General features: G+C 37.6%; 2 protein-coding genes across 3 annotated transcripts in view; both read right to left on the bottom strand.

Moving 5' to 3' along the window:
* The window catches only part of coro1ca (coronin, actin binding protein, 1Ca), a 52108-nt gene extending 44170 nt beyond the window's left edge, over positions 1 to 7938 (bottom strand). The window contains exon 1 of one of the 2 annotated variants that reach the window (XM_051893485.1): positions 7773 to 7938. Coding sequence is in view for 1 of the 2 variants with exons in the window: in XM_051893484.1 (XP_051749444.1) it covers positions 5027 to 5048 (22 nt within the window). In the remaining variant the exon portion in view is untranslated. Of the gene's footprint in view, positions 1 to 5026; positions 5180 to 7772 lie in introns of those variants that run through there. The other variant, XM_051893484.1, reaches the window with a different exon arrangement.
* si:ch211-108c6.2 (uncharacterized protein LOC559375 homolog) lies at positions 5149 to 21596 on the bottom strand. The gene is made up of 4 exons (XM_051894236.1): positions 18868 to 21596; positions 16988 to 17063; positions 8506 to 11137; positions 5149 to 5154 (listed from the first exon to the last, which is right to left on the bottom strand). Exons 3-4 carry the CDS (start codon positions 11134 to 11136, stop codon positions 5149 to 5151), a joined length of 2637 nt encoding a protein of 878 aa, XP_051750196.1. The 5' UTR covers position 11137; positions 16988 to 17063; positions 18868 to 21596.
* Between the last annotated feature and the right edge of the window lie 136 nt (positions 21597 to 21732).

The raw sequence follows: 21732 nt of genomic DNA, 5'->3' as shown, positions 1-21732 counted from the left end.
ACTTAACCACTTGCTTAATAGTTGCTTAGAAGCTTGGCTTTACAGTGAATATAGGGAATATAACCATTACTTAACATGTGTGTTTACATTTGCTGGCATATTAGAAGTGCTCTCTTTTCACAGCATGAAAAAAAGAACTGCTTTACATGAAAATGTGATCTGTAAAATCATAACAGATAGACTTATGTAGTCTTCCAAGGATCCTTCAAATTGAGACAGCCTTCAGGGGCGCTTGATGACGTGGCAGCTGAGAAACGCAGCCTTCCATTTGAGAAGCACCCAATATGATGCGCAGATCACAGAGTGACATGACATGCTGCTTAGATAAAGCTATAGGACTTCCCTGATCCAATTGCGTAGCGATCATGACACGGTGTTTTCCACAGTCATTTGAAAGTTCAACAGGATTTTGGGCATGGTGGGAGGATATAGTGGGTAGGGACGATACTAGAGACCAATCAGACACTGTTTTACAGCTGGAGTGCACTTGGATTGGCTTAAAATTACATTCCAAAATATATTAAAATATTATAGCTATATATAGTTATTTTCAATCGTAATAATATTATACAATATTACTGTTTTAACTTTATTTTGTGATCATATATATGCAGCCTGAGAGAGTTCTAATAATAACAACAACAACAACAATAATAATAAATGTGTTATCGATCAAATATATATTTTATATAAAAAGTGGAAAACTGATTTAATGATAAAATAATTTAATATGAACATATATTCCATTACATGTATATAAATCTGCATGAACTAGTCCACTCACTCACTTTCATATAAATAACAGACCCATCCTTACTGCATGTGTATCTGTTTTTATTTATATAAAGTCCAGACACATTGCTGGACTCTAACAGAGAACGCTGCAGCAGAGAAAAGGCAAAAGACCAAGTGAGTGACAGTTCTAAATGCAGGAGTGTAAGAAAGTGAGCACAAGATTGGGAGAGTGTTTTTGCATGTAGTCAGACAGAGCCATTGTACACTTGACTCAGTTAAAACACCATACATGGCTCTGTTTAAAAATGTCATTTAAATCTTCTCAACACAACCACATCATTCACTCCTGCCAGCCACAGCCTTGTATAACTAGAATTCATTTGACATTATTGGGTTCATTATGGCACCCTGGTCCCTGATATATATGACTACAAGGGTATGAGAATGTTGTTAAAGACATTCACCGTTGCCTTATCCTGTTTGTCTCCAGCATGAAGGCTAAACCCAGAGGGAAGGTTAACAACATCAAAATTCAACTTAAGTGTTAGGTTGCACCAGCCTAATCTGTCCTGATGTCATCACAGCAGAGGTTGATATGATGTGTTCTAATCCAAATCAATGCACTCTCTAAATGGAAAGGCATCTGAATACATTGAAATGATTTATCTGCGGGGCCACACAGAATGTGCACTCTCTGAACTTTCCAGATATGGAAAAGCCCATCATTCATGAAATCTGACATCCCTTATGTGACTATAAAATATTTTGGCTATTTTGAATATGCTTTCAAAAATCACTGCAATATTCATAATGTTGCTTGAATTTATTTCACCAGTAAAATCACTGTGAGTATATTGTGAATACTCAGCTATGTCACTCAGCCCTCTCAGGGTCTATATACACTTCCATTAAAAATGTTTGTACGTCTAGCAGATCTTTTGAACATTATGAATCCTGAAAAAATGCATTGCAGTGCAACTGTTTTCAACATTAATAATAAGAAATGTTTTTCGAGCAGCAAATCAGCTTTAAGTTTAAGCTACAGTACACTTGTTTGATGTTTATTAGCTTGTAGTGAACCATCTTATGTTGACAGATAGTGCTGCTTCCTTCCTAGCCAGACAGGGTGTGGTTCATCACATGGTGCAAAATGGTGACAAGCAAGTTTCTGTTCCCTTAGGCAAGAGTTAATTTGGCTGTCCTTTTGAGTTATGGAATGCTTTGGGTAGCCATGCCTGTAATATAAATCCCGCACCTTTCTGACAACTCATTTAAATCATAGTTTTTCCATATTCGCATCAGCCAATCAGTGGTTCAGATATGCAAATGGCAGTCAATGCATCATCCATGCAAATCAGGCAGTAAAAATAAATAGGAACAGAAGCTTTCAAGCTTCAAAAAAGGATACAGAAGCACAATGAAAATATAATAAAAGTGGACTTATAGTGAGAATATAGAATGAGTCCTTTGGGCCACTTTTATGATACTTTCATTTTGTTTTGCGTCTTTTTAGAGGCTTGAAAGTTTCAGTGCACATTGACTGCAATTGTCAAATTCAAAAATATGCTCAGTGGCAGAAAATGTCAACAGGTTTTGGACAACATAAGAGCAAGTAAATAATGAGTGCATTCTAACAGCCTGATGAGTGAGTCATGGGCCACTCTGAAATAGGGATGCACCGATCCGCCTTTTTCGCTTCCGATACCGATCTGATACCTGGGATTCAGTATCGGCCGATACCGATCCGATCCGATATTCAAGTAATAATAAAAAAAGTGCTAAATTGCCTAATAAACTGTACGCCTCACTTAGGGCTGTGACGGTCGGCATGACAACCGCACCACCGCGGTCGTGGAGTGTCACTGGCGGTATTGTGTGTATGTGTATATATATATATATATAATCTCAAAATTGTCCGTCATTGATGGAATTTTTTTTAGCAGTGACGGAAAAAATCTGCAGCCTGTCCGTCATTTTGACAGATTACTGAGGCTGATGTTGCTTGTAACTGTAATTCCCACCCCTGTCCAGTAGGTGGTGAGTGTGCTTCAGTGTGGCAGCAGAGCGCGAGTTCAGTCTCCAGAATAAAATGAAAACGATGCGTTTGATTACACGCACCCAGTTTGTCCATACTTAAATAATTAAGTTTCTAATCCATTTCGTTCTGTTTTAAATAGTTCGTTTTATTTTTCTTGCTGCTGACTATAAGTTTATGGTCAACGAATTTCTGAGGTATACGTGACTGTTTGCAACACTGACTGAACTGACGTGATACAGATTTCGGTAGGCTACTGCAACTTAACATATTTTTTTATTTTCATTTATGTTTATTTCCTTCTGTAAAGTAGTTAAGAGGAAGAGATGATCGTGTTCACTCACGATCCTCAAAAAGTGTTCAAGATGAAAACTGAAAAGTGACGAAGTCTTTAACTTTCTTTCCATAATACTTTCTTATAATATAAATAAATGAATAGTTAATTTGTTTATCCTATAAGTTTGTGAATAAATATGAAAATGTGGACGAAATCAGAAGCTATTAAATGTCTTAATAAAATATAAAAATGAAAATGATGCATGGTAATAATTATGACGGTATTTTTACAATCCTGTCCGTCAAAATGACGGCGAAAGTCTAACGCAACCTCATATATCGAAAGTCTAGTGAAGGCTAACAACTGTAAATAAACCTATAGCTTCACTAGCTCGGTAGACATTCAAAATAAGCAGGAGTCCAGCTGATTCCTTCATCCATGACTCATGGCTTGTTTTTCATGAATGTTTGAGTCATATAACAAACTAAATATATTTATATATAAATATAGGCTATACTATAAAATTAAAAGACATTTCTTTTAAATTTATAGGGGAGTTTTTTTTAATGAGGCAGCAACATATGATAGGACAGAACAAAAAAAATGCTATTAACAATCTTTCATTGCGCAAAAGTATTATAATAACGGCTCCCATACAGAGCGGCACAAAGCGCTTATGCGCATCCCGTGTGCAGAATGATGCGCTTGAAGCATCATGGAGTCACAGCGCGCAGCGGCAGTGCTTCGCATTGAAAAGTTCAAAGCACAAAGTGAAGATATATTGATGCGTATTGTATTACTGGTATCTTTATCTACAGATGAAGTATAATAATAGAAACATTGATTCATCTTGGAGAGAGTTTTATTGTGTTGACTGTTGTAACCGAACGCGACACGCAGTTTGAATGCTGAATTGAGAATGACTGACAGCCGTAGCGGAGGGAGTGCAAGAAGTGCAAGAAGACCTATGAATTTGCATGTTCTGCATGACTCTGAGCGAGTGTCGATTAATCATTAGCATCCCTAATAAGTACATGATCAAATTCATAAATATTACATAATTTTAAAATTATTTAAAAAAACAACAACAACGACATACTGAGAAACGGAAACAATATTTGTCATAGAATACACTTGTTTGTTCACACTGAGTTGACAGTTTGAAGTAGGAAAGTTCTTGTTTCATTTATTTACAAGATCTGAGGTGAATAATCCATTGTCGCTTTCAAGCTATAAAAGGCCACACAAAACTCTCATTTGATGCTTTTAACATTAAATAAAGCACATAAACATTACCTTAGATTATCATTGTCAAACTTTGTATGTTGTTGTTCCAGCCGCAATGTTGCAAAATACAGAAATCATTTCTAAATAATAATCATTGCGCATCACTGTAACGGCACCTCACGTCCAGTTAGGTTTTACAAGCGAATACATATGCTGGTTAATCTTTACCCATTTAACCTGTGAATTGAGCTTAAATGCATAAATAATAAGCTTCTACACATGAAACTCACAACTCAGATGACCAACATCAGCTTTAAGTTTATAACAAAAAAAAAGAAGTACCATGAAATGTAGTATTCAGAAAGAAGCTCAAAAGCTGGATCTGATGTTTAGCTATTGAAGATCCACAGTTTCATAATCAACAAACAAAAGCCCGTCTTGACACGATCACCTTTGAACATGTTTTCACAGCTTGTAAAAAGTGACATTTGACTATGCGGTTAAATACCATGCAGGTAAACAATGAACAGAAGTGGAAAAAAAAAAGGAAAAAAAAAAAAAAGGTTGAGATGTCAAAACCTCCATAGCAATTCTAACCTGCTAATTGCAGTAAATGTCACATAGGGCAAATCTTCCTCATTATAGAAGTTAAAATGAGTGCTCAAATGAGCAACAAGTTAGTTTTAGCAAAGAAAATGCTGTATAATGACAGCTGCAGGTCTTGAAAAAGGGTTGCATTTAACCCTGCATACCTGCTGATGATGAGCTATCCATCGCAAAGCTCAACTCTCTGACGCATGCAGCCTAAAGGACGTGCACCAAACACAAGAATGTTATCTTGACTGGTAAATGTGAAATGTGAAACATGAAACTGTCAGGTCTTTAGAGGAAACAAGACTTCCTTAAAACTCAACAGATTCCCCCTGCCTATATATGTCCAGTTGTTCCTCTCTATCTCTCTTACACACACACACACACACACACACACACACACACACACACACTCCTAAAGCTGCATCCTCTCCAGCCTTGCGGCAACTTCCTGCATCTCCTGACTAATTTTACCCAGCATCCTGACCCATTTCCCAAGGAGCACAAGGAAACAGGCACAGAGTAGACCATGCAATGATGTCCATATGCATAAACAGTCTGATGCATTTTGACGGCCAGCCCAAACATTACCATGTCAAGATTTCAGTGTGGCCTCAAGCTATATCAGGCACCAACAATGACCAAAAAAAGAACAAAGACTGGTCTCTTGAAACAAGGAAATAAAAACTAAATCATAATGTACTTTTATCCATGTACAATGAGTTCTTTTATCCTTCTCGTTCTATAAAAAAAAATTAATTTGATAAATGAAATCCATGAAATGGAATTGTAAATGCAGTCAAAATAACCAGTCTATAAATACTACAGACAGCATCAATCCAAATATATATCTGGCATTTCTTAGATTTCCAAAACTTTTTTTTTTAAGCCTTGAAATATGTCACAGTACTTGAGGTTTCATTTTTTTATTCTTTCCTGCTGCCTGGCAAGTTAGAGAGTCAAACTGAAACAAGCCAGACAATATTACAGTGTGGTTGACACATGGGTAACCACAGAAAACCCTGCACGCTACATAATATTAAAACACTAACCGGGTGTAGCAGCCCAAACACTTGTTCTCTGCCTCTGAGATGACTTAAGGTTAAAGGGATAGTTCATCCAAAAATGAAATTTTTGTCATCACTTACTCGCCCTCAAGTTGTTCCAAACCTGTATGAGTTTCTTTCTTCTGTTGAACATAAAAGATGATATTTTAAAAAATCTTGGAAACCAGACAGGTAGCGACGGTAGCCATTAACTTCCATAGTATTTTTTTTTTCCTACTATGGAAATCAATGGCTACAGTCAACTGTCTGGTTACCAACACTCTTTAAAATATCTTCTTTTGTGTTCAACAGAAGAAAGAAACTTATACAGGTTTGGAACAACATGAGGGCAAGTAAGTGATGACAAAAATGTTCATTTTTCTATCCCTTTAATGCAAGAAGTAAAAAATTACACTACACTTATTACAGGGACAGACAGTAACCTGAGGTTGAGTCACGCTGAACGGAACAATGATAACCAAACAACCAAAGGCTATTGTATTTCTAGCTGAAATTATAACATTTTTGCAATCATAAAATGTTTCTCAAGAAAAGGGAAGGCTACAAAACTTATTTAAAAAAAAGAAACCACATTGGATTAAAGGTACACTTAGCAAAATTTCTGTTCACATTTATCTGGTTTTTATTTAGATTTTTAAAAAATGCCCCACTTTTATCCTTAATCTCAGCTCTGTTTTACATTAAACACATTATTAGAGACCCTGTCAACTGTATGACAAGACCAATTGTGTGACGTCAACATGGCAGCACCCATAAAACGTTGACCCACTCCAAGACTCAATGTAGAAAACAACTTTATCTAAAAGACTGATATGACTTGACTTGAGTCTTCATCTCAAGTGTATCATCATTTCAATGATATTTAACAAAAGTTGTTCATTTCTCTGTGTAAAACTTTAACAAGTAAATTACTGAGTGCACCTTTAAGAAACCCTCCAAACAGACATCACATTGTATTAAGATAGTTTATAATGCATCCACCCTCTCAGATATGACACGATAATCCACACCTACAGGAAGATCAACCAATTGATTTAAACATGTCTTGGCCAGGCCACTGATATAAATCACTGTTCTCTCTACATTTCCCTGTGCATACTCATTGATTTTTTTAAAAATAATTTGATGACTGCATATCTGCTGGAGATCAGTTGTTCCTAGGTTTGACACTTCTATCTGATACTGATATAAACTTTCATTTTTGCTCTGAGCAGTGAATGCAGGACAAACCAGACCAGACTGACAGTTCCAACAACTTACTTTAGCAAACCAAGATAGGAGTTGCCAAAAAATTAAGATAGATCACATTGGCTTGTGTGGCAAATTAAAGTGGTTAAACTTTAGCTTTATTTGCTTAGTGATCACTCACTCTCTGTCCCTGTAATGTGATAAGCAAACATATATTCATACATTTCACTCTAGTAATTTCAAATCAAAAATTCTAACATTCTACACTAACAAATTTAAAATAGAAAGATTCCAACATTCTATATTATTATTACTACTACTTTTATTCAAATATTCTAAAATTTAAAAAGAGCAAGATGCAGCAACTTTTGCTTCCCACGCTGTTCAACACAGAGCCAAAGGGGTTACTTAATCTATTCATACAAATCAAAGCATTACATATTCCACCCTGAAAGCATGTCAGTTCAGATATGAAACATGAATTTGTTAAAGCAATCCCCCGTTTCGAGCACTGCAGATCAGCCCATCTGGCCTGATCCACGCTGCCATGATCCCTTCGCATGGACAGATTCTTAAACTTACGCACACCAATACAATCTTTGCCTCATATTATAAAAATTATGTGACAGATTGAGTTTACGCCTATTCTTACCTTCTCAGCTGTCGTAGAAAAAAATATATCCAAGCCCGACTTTAATTTTGTTCTTTAGACAGCTTTCCCCAGCAGCACTCCCAGATCGCGCGAATGCTCTCTATGCTTCTGCCTCACTCAACTTGTCCGAGACTCGCCGGAAGCCACGCCTTGTTTGTTTTCTCCGCCTCACAAAGAACGTGATTAGATAAATGGGCAATGAGTGGCGTCAAAGATCACCAATCACAAAACATAATAATCTTAGCCCTGCCCATTCGGAGGGCAAACAGGTATGAACTTCAGCGTGCACGACGTGACTGCGCGTACTAGTAGAACCAGTTTAGCGTTGCAGACGTCATACATATATCGTCAGTAAACATTAAGTTATGTCGAGAAGTTGATAGTATCATAGTTATGACACAACGAGCTCTAAACACAATGAATGTTGGATGTTATTTGGCTTTTTTTCCAACTGTGATACAACCTATATGTTGATTTTCCTGTACTGGAATTGCCACAAGATGGCACCATTATGCTGAAATACACAATTTCATTGTTTGCTGCATACAGATAGATAGATAGATAGATAGATAGATAGATAGAGATTTGCGATCGAAATATGTTAAATTGTCTAAATAAGATAATATAGTACTACAAGCATGTAATATATGTCTGGTTTAATATGAAACACAATGCAACACAGAGGGTTTCTGCTCCATCTCTCTATCCGCCAAGCGAGGGGCCCTTGCATTACATAAACAACATCCTTCTCAGAAATGTTCCTACCTTTTCTCACTGAAGGTTTTCTCTCTAGTGCTTTGTCAGGTGATTTTTTTGGTGGATCAAATGCTGCTTTCATTTGTGAAACTTTCACAGACTGTGTTGGATCTAAGGTCAGATCAACCCGGACATCAGCCGGCTTGGTCCACTCCTTCATCTTCTTCTGCAACTCAATAGTTTCCTTTATCATATCTGAAACATGTCTTTTCTGTGCACCCTGCGGTGTTTCCATGATGGTGGTCAGGTTGCTTTCTATCGCAAGCTTTTGGTCAAGCTGGCTTAAATGTTTCTCCTCTAACACACGAAAATTTGCTTGTGTCGACAGCTTGTTCTGCTCTTTATCTTGTTTCTCGTTAGCTTGCATACTTATTAGGTTGCACATGGAGGAGGAATGTAGCACATCTTGTGCAGCAGATGTGTTTGCTGTCCTGTCTACTAATGCAGTACAACCATCCTGGACCTGATCATATACATCTGTCTGGCTTAAAACGGAATGGGTTGGTGCATTTGTTAAAATATTCAAAAAACATTGCCCTTGGAGTTGAGAAGAACCAGACAGAGTGACTTCTGTTTTCTTGTCCATGCCTAGCCTGTCATCTATGGGACTTGAAGCTGTCTCAGGACCAGCAATGAGCTCAGAGATGGAACTATTTGCAGATGTTTCCTTACGCACGTCCGTTTTTGAGCTGATGGTATTCTGATTAGACTTGCTGACCTTGTCTCTCTCTGATGATGTCAAGTCGCCTAAGTTAGCGTTAGCATCTCCCTCTGTTCTCTGCTGTTTAGTAGCATCTTCTACATCAATCACTGCGCTTAAAGAAGATGTACTTTCTGGATCCATCCTATGAGTAGTATCCTTCACTGTCTCTGGAAAGGTTTGTATCACTGCATATGGACTCGTTTCAGCCAGAAACCACTCTAGACTTATCTCTCTGTGTTCTTTGGCCTTTGCTGAAAGAGGGGAATCCTCTTTTTCATCTTTTTGCATAACTTGAACATCAGATTTAGAAGGGGGGTATGAATCCGTAATGGCTTCAGAGAATGTAATACATTTCTCATCTTCATAGCTTTGTAGCAAGGGATTGTTTTCAGCCAGCATACTTACACTGGCAATATTAGATGTCACAAAACAAACCTCTTCCGTTTCTGTTCCACGCAGAGAAAGATCTTTTATCTCGGTTTTCTTTGCATGGGAACGATAGAGGCCCTTTGAAGCAGATTCCAGATTTTCACTTTCTTCAGTCTCTCTTATGCCATCTTTATTTTTATGACCTCCAGCGGGTGATCTCTCAAGTGAAGGTTCCTTTGTCCTAGGGCTCTCCAAGTCTGACACATTAAATTGCCTTTCTTTCTGAAGCTCATCCTGTGTGAATTCGCCTGCAGATATTTGCCGATGGCTCTCAGCGTGACCCTGAGATGACTTGGATGCCACTTCTAAGGGGCTGAGGTCCTCTGGGCTCTGCGCTCGTTCTAGGCTCACAGCTTTTTTTTGTAAATCCGCACCTGCCAGCCATGAACTAGTAAATCTGGTCTTCATGACATCATCTGTTGGCTGACACCATGTAACGTTTTCTCTGGCTTCGCTGACAACCTTCATTGACCGCCCCTGGGTTTCGACGTTCTTCGGGGAAGAATGTTCAGTGTTTAAGGTTTCTTTTACAACCTTATCTGGATTCTCTGGCGGCTTCTCCCTTATTCCTTCTTTGACTTGCTGAATTGCCTCAGTAATGTCCTTTGATGTCTCCATTTGTGAGTTCATCACGGGTTTTGATGTGCTGGGCTTGTTAAACGGCCTCTTGTTTTGTGATTCAGTCATGCTGGTCTTCAAGTCTACGTTTTCCGTAATGAGCAAAGCTTTGTCTTGAACCGTAAAGTGAACGTTGGTGTTGGCGTCCCCACCACTTGATTTCGAAATGTCCTTCCTTTCCAGAATCTCCAAAGTAGGCCCTGTATTTGTTAAGCTAATATCACAGGCAGCATCAACATCTAGTTTTCTGTCCCCTTCCTGGCACTTTAGCTTGTCGTCATCTCCAAAAACAGACTCCATTTCGTCCTTTACATATGAAGCACAATTCTTACTCTTGTTTTCTCCTTTGTGAGCACTTTCAACTTTGTCTTTACCAGGAAAGTCGCACCCGAGGTTTTCCTGATGTTTAAGATAGTCTTCTAGCATACTCTTCAAGTCTTTTCTCTCGTGATCAGGTTCACCAGCCTCCCATGTGCCTTGCAGGCAGCTGTTAGACTGTGTGATTCCATTCAGCTGCTGTGGAGCCAGCAGTTCAGCTCTGCCTTCCTCGCTACTCTTTCTTCCTCCCACTTTCTCGCCATCCCCTCCCTCCACAACCCCCCCATCCGTGGGAGCACACACCTTATCATGAAAATCCAAACTGTGCTCTGGTGTAGGTGATGGTAACTCCCTGCCTGGGCCTCCATCCAACCTTCCATCGGCTGCTTTCTCCTCATCTGTCCCGACACCATGAGTCTCAATGGTTGGATTTCCTTCCTCTTTTGCCCCCCCAGGGTCTGGGCTTGGTCCCTTTTCCTCTGGTCCTGCAGAGCTGTTGTCCTGCCCTGGCTCCCCCTCCTTGACCTGGTTTTGTCCCATTCTGTGGAAAAAAGAAAGAGAGATGTTATTGGCAGTGTATTGTGGTGGACCACAAGATGTTGATGATTGCATGACTCTGGCATGCAGGTTATGCCAGTGTTTATCTGAAATTCTCCCACACTTTAACTCCCCTGTACACAGTTTTATGTTCACTGTGTCTTTCACCTTTCTGTCTCTACTTGTCATTTCGGATGAGCTCATTCCTGTAATCACAGTCAAACTTGACATGTTTTGTTTGTTTTAACTGATTTTGCTCTGTTTTCCTTGTCATTTTTTTAATGGCAATGAAAGGCTCTTTGTCTCTGGTATTAACTGCTAAAAAGTTCATTAGTTCAAAGTGGAGGATGAAGTACACAAATCTTGTACTTAAATTAAAATACAGATGCCCTGTTGAAATGTTACCAGTAAAAATAGAAGCACTCCTTTTAAATTTTCACTTCAGTAAAAGTACAAACTTTTTACTTTTGAATACTTAGGTAGGGTGAATTCAGGGTGATTTGGACACTTTTTGCCATTGAGATGAAATGGAAAAAGTGTCCCAATCAAACTGAATTCACCCTATCTATATGTTAATTATTTTTCTAACTATTTGATATACTCCATAAGCCAATTTCTGCTATGTGAGAAAAAAATAAATAAATCACTGAATCATAATTTCAAACATACAAATTCATAATTATTACACAAAACGTCTAAATTATGTCATACTAACTCTTTAGTTATGAGGGGGAAAATTACTTTTGAATGACAATGACATTTTGAATGAGACTAGACCAATTCAGTTGCTCGTGGATCACAGAATCGATTAGTTATTAATTGCTGCAGTCGGATCAGTCAAAACCACAACTGAATCGTTCAGTGCGATTTGTGAATTGCATCAGAAAGAAGCGGCTCAAAAGAATGATTCATTCACAAATTGGATATCATGTCCTTACACAGGTCTTTATTGTTTTTCACTACAAAATAAAAGTAAAAGCTTCCGAACATTAAAATCTTTTATTTATTTTTTTTATTGTTTTTTTTTAAAACAATTAAATACTTGAGCAAAGTAACAGAGTAAAATGGTTAGTACTATTCACCATTGTGCAATGCTAACCAAATGAAACAGCAGAGTGTATATTACTGGAACCTTGACTTTGGTGGGAACAGTTTCTTTCCTCTGTGTCTTGTGACTACAGCATATCTGAGCAGCCATTGACTGTTCATGCTTGTCTCATTACATGAACTGTACTGTCAGCAAGAACACCAGGAATTAAGATTTAAGTCACAAGATTTTGCAAGAACTCTCCAGTAAAACACTGTCAATCTCAGTCTTCACAGAAAGTACTGTACAGATTCTTTACATCTATCTGTCTATCCATCCATCCAGAAAGTATATTTTGGGATAAATATTGACTATAATATGCTTTGTCCAGAATAAACATTTAAAGCAGTACATTTTAGAGTTAAAAGCGATCTGAAAGTTGAGAGTGGCATTTGGCTTCTCGCTGCTGACAGCATGTTGAGGAAGATGAGTGCGTCAGGCGATTCAATCCTGAGACACACATTGGTTCATAATCCTGCACTCTGTCACGCATCATTTAAAGGGCTTACAGGCTCATGAAATCCACTGATGAAATCTTACTTTGGGTCACACTTCCTGTCTATTTCCTGTCTGCACATCTCCAAAAAAAATCTCTGATTCCTCTTCTCATCTGTCAATGCTTCCTCTCTCCCTGGCCCAAAAGCAGCATGAACATAAAAGAGAAAACAATTAGTAATTTATGGATTATTTATGTCCCATTATTCATCCCATTATCTAATTTTTTTGTTAGGGCCAAAAACAATTAGTGATTATTACTATTAGTTGTCTCAATATTTTGTCTCACACTTTGTGATTTCACAGCCATTTGATATAGAGTATATTTGAATTACAAATATTTTTGCAGAAAAACACAGCATAACTGTTTAACCCACTGGTGTTGTTTGGTCATTTTAGCCCAGAAAAAAATTGCAATTGCTGTGTGACCACAAGAATTAAAAAATAAATAAATAAATTGTGGACTTAATTTGACAAAGTTGAATGGTCATAAAAAAATAGTCACACTTGGGTTGTTTGCAGTCAAAAATGACCACTTTAGGAAATGAATGGGAAACAGGCAAAAATACAGAAATACAAAGAATTTTTTGTGTACAATCTACAAATCAGCCATGATGCAGGAAAAAAAGCACACAGTAGTGAAGGGGTGACACTTTAAAATATCAAGAGTGCAAAATAGACACATCCCACCCACCCCCCACAGACACACATATATGAACTGGTGTGACTGTAACACAAAGCAAGTGTTTGCAAATTTGTGAAATAGAATCAATAATTCAGCCACAATGCAGTAAATAAAATGGACAGCAAGGAAGAGGTTACACTCTAAAACACTGAGAGTACAAAACAGACACACCCACTCAAACACACACTCACTTAGACACACACAACACACTATTATACACACACAGATGAATTGGTGTGGCTGTAACAATATAGCAAAACTGAGCCAGAAGACTCAAATAAGAGGTTGAAATCAGGTTGATTAAGCTCTGATAAAGCATTCCTGTTCATTTTTGTTACATTTTTGTTGAATTTTATGTGTAACAAAATGTCTTTCTCTGTTTTCACGTTTGACTGACATTTCAAATCAACATTTAAAAAAAAAAAAAATCTAAACCTTGACAAAAAGTAGTCTTTGAGAATGTCTAAATACAGTATCTCACAGAAGTGAGTACACCCCTCACATTTTTGCAAATATTTTATTATATCTTTTCACATGACAACACTGAAGAAATGACACTTTGCTACAATGTAAAGCAGTGAGTGTACAGCTTGTATAACAGTGTAAATTTGCTGTCCCCTCAAAATAACTCAACACACAGCCATTAATGTCTAAACCGCTGGCCATAAAAGTGTGTACACCCCTAAGTGGAAATGTCAAAATTGGGCCCAATTAGCCATTTTCTCTCCCCGGTGTCATGTGACTCATTAGTGTTACAAGGTCTCAGGTGTGAATGGGGAGTAGGTGTGTTAAATTTGGTGTTATCGCTCTCACTCTCTCATACTGGTCACTGGAAGTTCAACATGGCACCTCATGGCAAAGAACTCTCTGAGGATCTGAAAAAAAGAATTGTTGCTCTACATAAAGATGGCGTAGGCTATAAGAAGATTGCCAAGACCCTGAAACTGAGCTGCAGCACGGTGGCCAAGACCATACAGCGGTTTAACAGGACAGGTTCCGCTCAGAACAGGCCTCGCCATCGTCGACCAAAGAAGTTGAGTGCACGTGCTCTGCGTCATATCCAGAGGATGTGTTTGGGAAATAGACGTATGAGTGCTGCCAGCATTGCTACAGAGGTTGAAGGGGTGGGCGGTCAGCCTATCAGTGCTCAGACCATACGCCGCACACTGCATCAAATTGGTCTGCATGGCTGTCGTCCCAGAAGGAAGCCTCTTCTAAAGATGATGCACAAGAAAGCCCGCAAACAGTTTGCTGAAGACAAGCAGACTAAGGACATGGATTACTGGAACCATGTCCTGTGGTCTGATGAGACCAAGATAAACTTATTTGGTTCAGATGGTGTCAAGCGTGTGTGGCAGCAACCAGGTGAGGAGTACAAAGACAAGTGTGTCTTGCCTACAGTCAAGCATGGTGGTGGGAGTGTCATGGTCTGGGGCTGCATGAGTGCTGCCGGCACTGGGGAGCTACAGTTCATTGAGGGAACCATGAATGCCAACATGTACTGTGACATACTGAAGCAGAGCATGATCCCCTCCCTTCGGAGTATTCCAACATGATAACGACCCCAAACACACCTCCAAGACGACCACTGCCTTGCTAAAGAAGCTGAGGGTAAAGGTGATGGACTGGCCAAGAATGTCTCCAGACCTAAACCCTATTGAGCATCTGTGGGGCATCCTCAAACGGAAGGTGGAGGAGCGCAAGGTCACTAACATCCACCAGCTCTGTGATGGAGTGGAAGAGGACTCCAGTGGCAACCTGTGAAGCTCTGGTGAACTCCATGTCCAAGAGGGTTAAGGCAGTTCTGGAAAATAATGGTGGCCACACAAAATATTGACACTTTGGGCCCAATTTGGACATTTTCACTTAGGGGTGTACTCACTTTTGTGGCCAGCAGTTTAGACATTACTGGCTGTGTGTTGAGTTATTTTGAGGGGACAGCAAATTTACACTGTTATACAAGCTGTACACTCACTACTTTACATTGTAGCAAAGTGTAATTTCTTCAGTGTTGTCATGTGAAAAGATAAAATAAAATATTTACAAAAATGTGAGGGGTGTACTCACTTCTGTGAGATACTGTATATATCCAAATCCACAACTTAATAAAAATAAGTATTTATGTCTAAAAACAACTAGAGAATACCAATTCATCAGTTCATTCATGGGATACCAATTCATCAGTTCAGTTCTGACGTAAAGTCGAACATGACTGACTGAAAGGGAACTAGTGGTTACACCACGGCATTACACACATTTTACTTTTTTTTACTCTCACTAGATGGCACTAATCTTCCTTCAAATTGGATTTTAAAGGCATTGTCTCTGTTTTACTATGAAATACTGCTTTAACTGAAAAGTAATAAAAAATATTAGAATTATTTGGATGGATCCTTATTATTGCATAAATATTAATTAGTACCATGAAATTCTCTCAAAATACAAAAGAAAAAAGAAAAAATATTATTGATCAAAAATATATTATATTGATTTTACTGAAAATAAAAAAGTTACATTTCAGGTGTTCAGTCACTTTTGACTGCGAACAACACAAGTGTGACTCCCAAATGAACAATACCAAAGGGTTTAATGCAGCTTTGGTGAGCATAAGAGACTTCTTTCAAAAACATCTTACCAACCAAAAAATCTTAAAAAACCCTAAAATTTTTAACAGTATGTTTTAGGGCTTAAGTTCAGTGAAGGTTTTATTTTAAAAATTGGTCTTGCATTTCATATCAGACAGTAAATTCTATTAAATATTGTAACTCTATTTTAATATCCTGTTATTTTAAAATTCATGAGGATACAAACAACACACAAATTAAATTGTTTCGAGAAATATCTACTTAAATTTTAAGTGCAGCCAGAATTTTTTCTAAATGCCTCAACTTTTAGCAAATGTAGAAAACATTTACAAAATAAAGGAGTCTTGACAATGTGTTTCATGTTCATCTGCTTCACTCTCTAGTTCTTGACAGCCCTCACAAACACATTTAACTCACACACAGAACTGGAGGCGTCCATGTCACAGTTCAGCAAAGTTGAAACGTGGTTACACAGTGACGTTTTCAATTCTGTCCTGGGACAGACTAATAGACAACTGATTTGCTCACAAAGCCATTGCATTGTCTCATTGCTCAATATTAAAAGCTCATTTTAACTTCCTCTAAGTTTTATCTTTGTAAGATAAAATCAGACAAATCAGACAGCATTAATCATTTTTCAACCTTTTACCAGTCCACTTTCCTCATTTACTTATCTTTAAGCCCTTGCGGGCATGACAGGATTCCCCATACAAGGCCATCTCATCTTAAAACTCCACAACTGCTGCATTGTGCTGCATCCGTCACCCTGACACTTAAGGCAAGTCACTTGATTTCCTTGTGGCTCGCTGCCTCTCCCATGTATGCAGAATCGAAAAGGACTGAACAACAACTATATGAAACATCTCTCCACTGTCTCAGAAAGTTTACTGGCTCAATCAACATGTGTTTAAATCAAAATCCGATCAACTTGTCCTGCTCAATGGACGGCACACCACGGAATCAACTTCTAAGGTAACAATTTGTCTCGAAATGGATACTCACCGATACTCCCGTGACTGCACCGTAACTCCAGGACAAGACCACTCTTTGTTGGATGGATGGATGTTCTGGCTGAGTTCTGCTGGCAAATGGGCTTTTATTACTCTCTTGTGATGTCACAGTCACATTTGCCTAATGCAGTAAGCTAGTCCTATTCCTGTTCCCAACTTTCAGATTCAGTAACTATATATTTAAAGTATAGTAGTTCATCCAAAAATTACTTTTTTGTCATCATTTACTCACCCCATAATCTCCTTTCTACTGCAGAACAAAAAAAGAGATGTTTAGCATAATGTTCACACTGCTATTTTCCATAGCATGAAAGTGGATGGAGACCAGGGAGGCCGAAAATGAGAAAAAGCAAAAAAAAAAAAAAAAATATGACTTGGATATTTTTGTAATAAAATTGCATTATGAGAGTCATTGTTCATGCTACACATAAAAATAGAGGTTCTTTATTGGCCTCTATGATTACATGAAGAACCTTTAACATTTAAGGAACCTTTCCAGGGTTCATTAGATTTTTAAAATGTTCTTCACACAAAAAAGTTCTTTGGGGAACCAAAAAATGGTTCTTTTATGGCACTGATGTGAAAATCCCCTTTTGGAACCTTTATTAATGTCATCAAATGATGTAATTAATGTGTGCGTGTCTGTAAGTTAAATTGGTAAACATGGTAAATTGGAAAATGGGAATATTCAAATTACATAAATGAGAATTGACAAATGTCAAAGATTTTCAGCAAACAATGGCTTCAATTTGGGTCCATTTCTTACACAAGATCATATTACTTAAATATAGACTTGAATTAGTTTTATGGTATATTTTTTGGTCATTTTTCACAGCCTTTAATATGGAAAAGATCAACACCGTAAAAACTTTTAAGCCCGTACAACGACAATCTTAGTACTAATTTCCCCTAGCTTTTTCTTGTTTACTAAACTTTTGTAAATAACAGTTATACTAACTGAAAATAAGTTGTCTGTGATACAAAAAAAAATAAAAAAAAAAATGTTTAGATGAGTTAACCTAACATTGCTAGTTTTCTGGAGAGGTGCAACTATTTTATAACAAATCTTTCTAAGTTGAGCCAATTCAACATTTTTGTCTGTAGAACTCAATGTCTGAAGTTGAGTGAACAAAGAAAATGCTACTGGAAATTAGTACCAAGAAATATTACATAAACTACAATAACATTGCCAAAGTCAAAAACTGAAAACAGTGAGTCAAGACAATGTTAACTAAACATTTATTCCAAAAAGCAATTCAAGAACTGTTTTCAAAACAATTTGTCCAGAAGTCAATAAAATGCTATTTTATTTAGCCATCATCACCCAAAAATGGTAATTATCTCATCATGTATTCCCAAACTCATATGACTACATATCCTCTGCAGAACACACAGAAAAACATACAGCTCTGGTGGTTTAATCTGTGTCTTCTAGAGCAATACAATCAGTTTTGGGTAAGAAACAGATTAAATATTACTTGATTATAAATCTTGACATCTGATTGTATTGCTTCAGAACACATGAATTAAATTACTGGAGTCACATGGATTATATTTATATATCTTGAAAGTTGAACCCTATTTAGTTGCATTGTATGGATATAAACATGTTAGTCTATGAAAATATCTTCTAGAGAAGAAAGGAAGACAAATGAGACTGAGACAACAGAGTGAGTAAATGAATAATAATTTTTGGGTAAACTATCCCTTTCAATATTTCTTACAGGAAATAAATAAAATGTCCTGTGATACCATGTACAGTCACATCTAAACAACAACATTCTTACAAAGATGTTCTGCACTGCCTCAAATGTGTATTTTAGTCTTTATCGTATACTCAATATTAAGCGCATAGAGAAGTCCAAAGAGTACCATGAAAGCAGTGGGAAAGTCAGATAGGTCTTCCACGACCACAGTTTCCTCCAGGATGATGCTGAAGTTTAGACATCTCTTTGTTGCCACCGAGAGGTTGTCCTCCATGACTTCAAGGATGCCCACAGTTTCACTCCTCTTGCACAGGCCTCCTTTAAGTAATTGTCCTAAGAAATATATACAAATATATTAAAGAAAAATGGTTGATTGTGTAAATTTAAAAATCAAAGCACAACTACACTCTTGCAAACAAAACATGGCAAATTATGTGCTAACCTGATGTAAACACTTAAGGAAAAACTATTTATTAAATGTAAGGACACATTAAATAAAAGAATGGTGATCAATGAAAATGTGAGAGAAACAAAAGCAGAAAACCTATCCAGTCTTGAATATTGCGTCACACTCCCTAACGTACAAGGGTAGTAGAGGTGTAGTGTATCTGTGTGATAGGACGTCTGATGTCTTTAGGAAAAAAAAGTAAATCATTTTATTCATGATGTACTTCTGCAGAATTAATTATAAATCATAATTGAGCGTCACTGAAAATGTATTAGGGATGGGAAGGGGGTAAGAAATGAAAGAGTGAAAGATAAAAAAAAATCTCTGAACACTATAAACAATCGGAACAAAATTGTGTACAACAGAGAACATGTAACATAACTTACGAGACAAAACCAACAGTACTTCTCAACATACAAACTTTCATGGAATCCTGCTAGATCATGTGCCCCAAAATTGTCTGCAGAGACGGTCACAAACTGATTTTAGACTACATGCAAACCCTCTCTCGCAAGTGTCTGTACATAATTATTGGTCCCAATGCCAATACTGGCACAGGTGTATTCACGGTACCTACACTGCATGAAGTGTGTGCTCAATGTAGATCTGTACAAGAAAATACACAATGTGAATGATCAGGTTAATAAAAGCAAATTAATGAATTATTAATTAAATGGATAATGGATTGTATTATATTTAGATTATAGCTACTGCTGCACAACTTTGAAACTATATTATCAATAAACATTATCTCAGAACTTTCCAGCAATCTACAACTGTAAGGGCAATTAATCGGAATTCTCAGTTGCCCTCAGTACAGTACAGATGGAGAGCCAGGGAAGCTAATGTCTAACAATGCAACAGAAGTCACATGCACGACTTCCAAACACTCTTTAGTTGAGCAGCAAAATACATCGCAACAAAAGACAAATTATTTCATGTAACAGTATTTAAAAAATACAGCTCGATTCAGGAACGTTCAAAAGGAAGTGGTTGTATGCATTTTTCATCATTAGCCAATATCGACTAATAGGAAAACTGTGACTTAAAAGAACAACGATAATCAAAAACGCACTATTATTAAGCACTCACCATAAAGTTCTTTATTATTGCCCTCTTCGTCCTATCTTTTCTTTTCTTTCATGAATATTCTTCTTCTGCCATTTGCTAAGTCCCTAATGCTAAATGCCCCAGTTCTAATCTAAACTTAAGTATACGGTCCCCCTAAAACCCCAGGGTGTGAAACCAGGTAAACCGTTTAACCAGTGCTTATGAAGGGATTACGAAAACCAAAAATATAACAAGAAGATGGCAATCAATTTACAATCAATTTACTCAACAATATAACAAGGGCAGACACAAAAAGAATTTTAAAAGGAAGTAAAAATAAATACATGAAAATAAATACACAAATAAACAAACAAGAAAATATCTGCACAGGCTCAAAAAAAAATCTTCTATAGGCTTTTAGATATTGTACCAGTTCCCTCATTTTTTTTAATTTTTTTTATTGACATATAAAAGCAAATGTTACAAGTCAAAGAATTTAACAACAATAATAGAATTATAAACAGTATACACAAAAACAGCAAAGAAACAAACAAACAAAAAATAAATAATAATAATAATAAAAAAAATAATAATAAAAATATAAAGGTAATATAACTTAACGTAAATTAATATTGAAAGAAGTAGAGAAAGGTCCCTTTTTTTCTTACTTGTACATCATAAAAAGGCATAAATGTTATACTTTGTGCACAACGAAAAGGACTTTGGTTTGTTCCCTCGTGAAGAGATGAAGCGCAATCTCAGTGACGTCACAATGGCACGCGTTCTAAATATTCGCGGCTTCAGCTGCAGTCCTGTTTATAACGCTGGAATTCTCTCTCGAGCTCAGTGTGTGTCTCTAACTGCAGGACGGAAGAAGGTAAGACTCAATCGATTGTCGTGTGAAGTTTCTTCGTGAAGCTTTGCTCGGTGAGTCTGTGCCTAGTCCTTCGGGGGATTGCGTCATGAAAAACGCAGTTCTCGCGAAGGATTTTACGTGTCTGCTGCTTTCGTTGTGCCTCGGAGCAGCATCCGGTCTCCGGCACGGAATGGCACCCGGTTTACGCGTGCTCTCCCAGGGGCGAGGAGCTCGAGCACGCTTGGATCGGGTGCAACGGCGCTGATGACCACCAGGGAGACACGTGAAACCGGTACCATTACTTGGCCTCCGCTACCAGGGTGTGGTGGGTGGGTACAGCGGGGGCCAAGTGGGTCCCGACCCGAGTGTGGTGGGAACGGGTTGGGGGTGTGATAGTGACTGACAAAAGGGGGGCAGCATGGTTATTCTCTCTAATCAAATTACCTTTTTTAGTTGTTGATCACTGTTAACACCTGCTATAGTTCACTTTAAAATGAAAATTAACCCAAGCTTTACTTACCCTCAAGCCATCCTAGGTGTATATGACTTTCATCATTATGAAGAAAGTCATAATCAGAGCTATATTAATAAATATCCTGACACATCTAAGCTTTATAATGGCAGTGAACGGGTCCAACGAGTATGAAGCTGAAGAAAGTGCATCCATCCAAAGCAAA

The sequence above is a fragment of the Ctenopharyngodon idella genome, chromosome 5 (assembly GCF_019924925.1).
Source record: "Ctenopharyngodon idella isolate HZGC_01 chromosome 5, HZGC01, whole genome shotgun sequence".
Lineage (NCBI taxonomy): Eukaryota > Metazoa > Chordata > Actinopteri > Cypriniformes > Xenocyprididae > Ctenopharyngodon > Ctenopharyngodon idella.
This window is presented reverse-complemented; position numbering and strand designations above follow the sequence as displayed.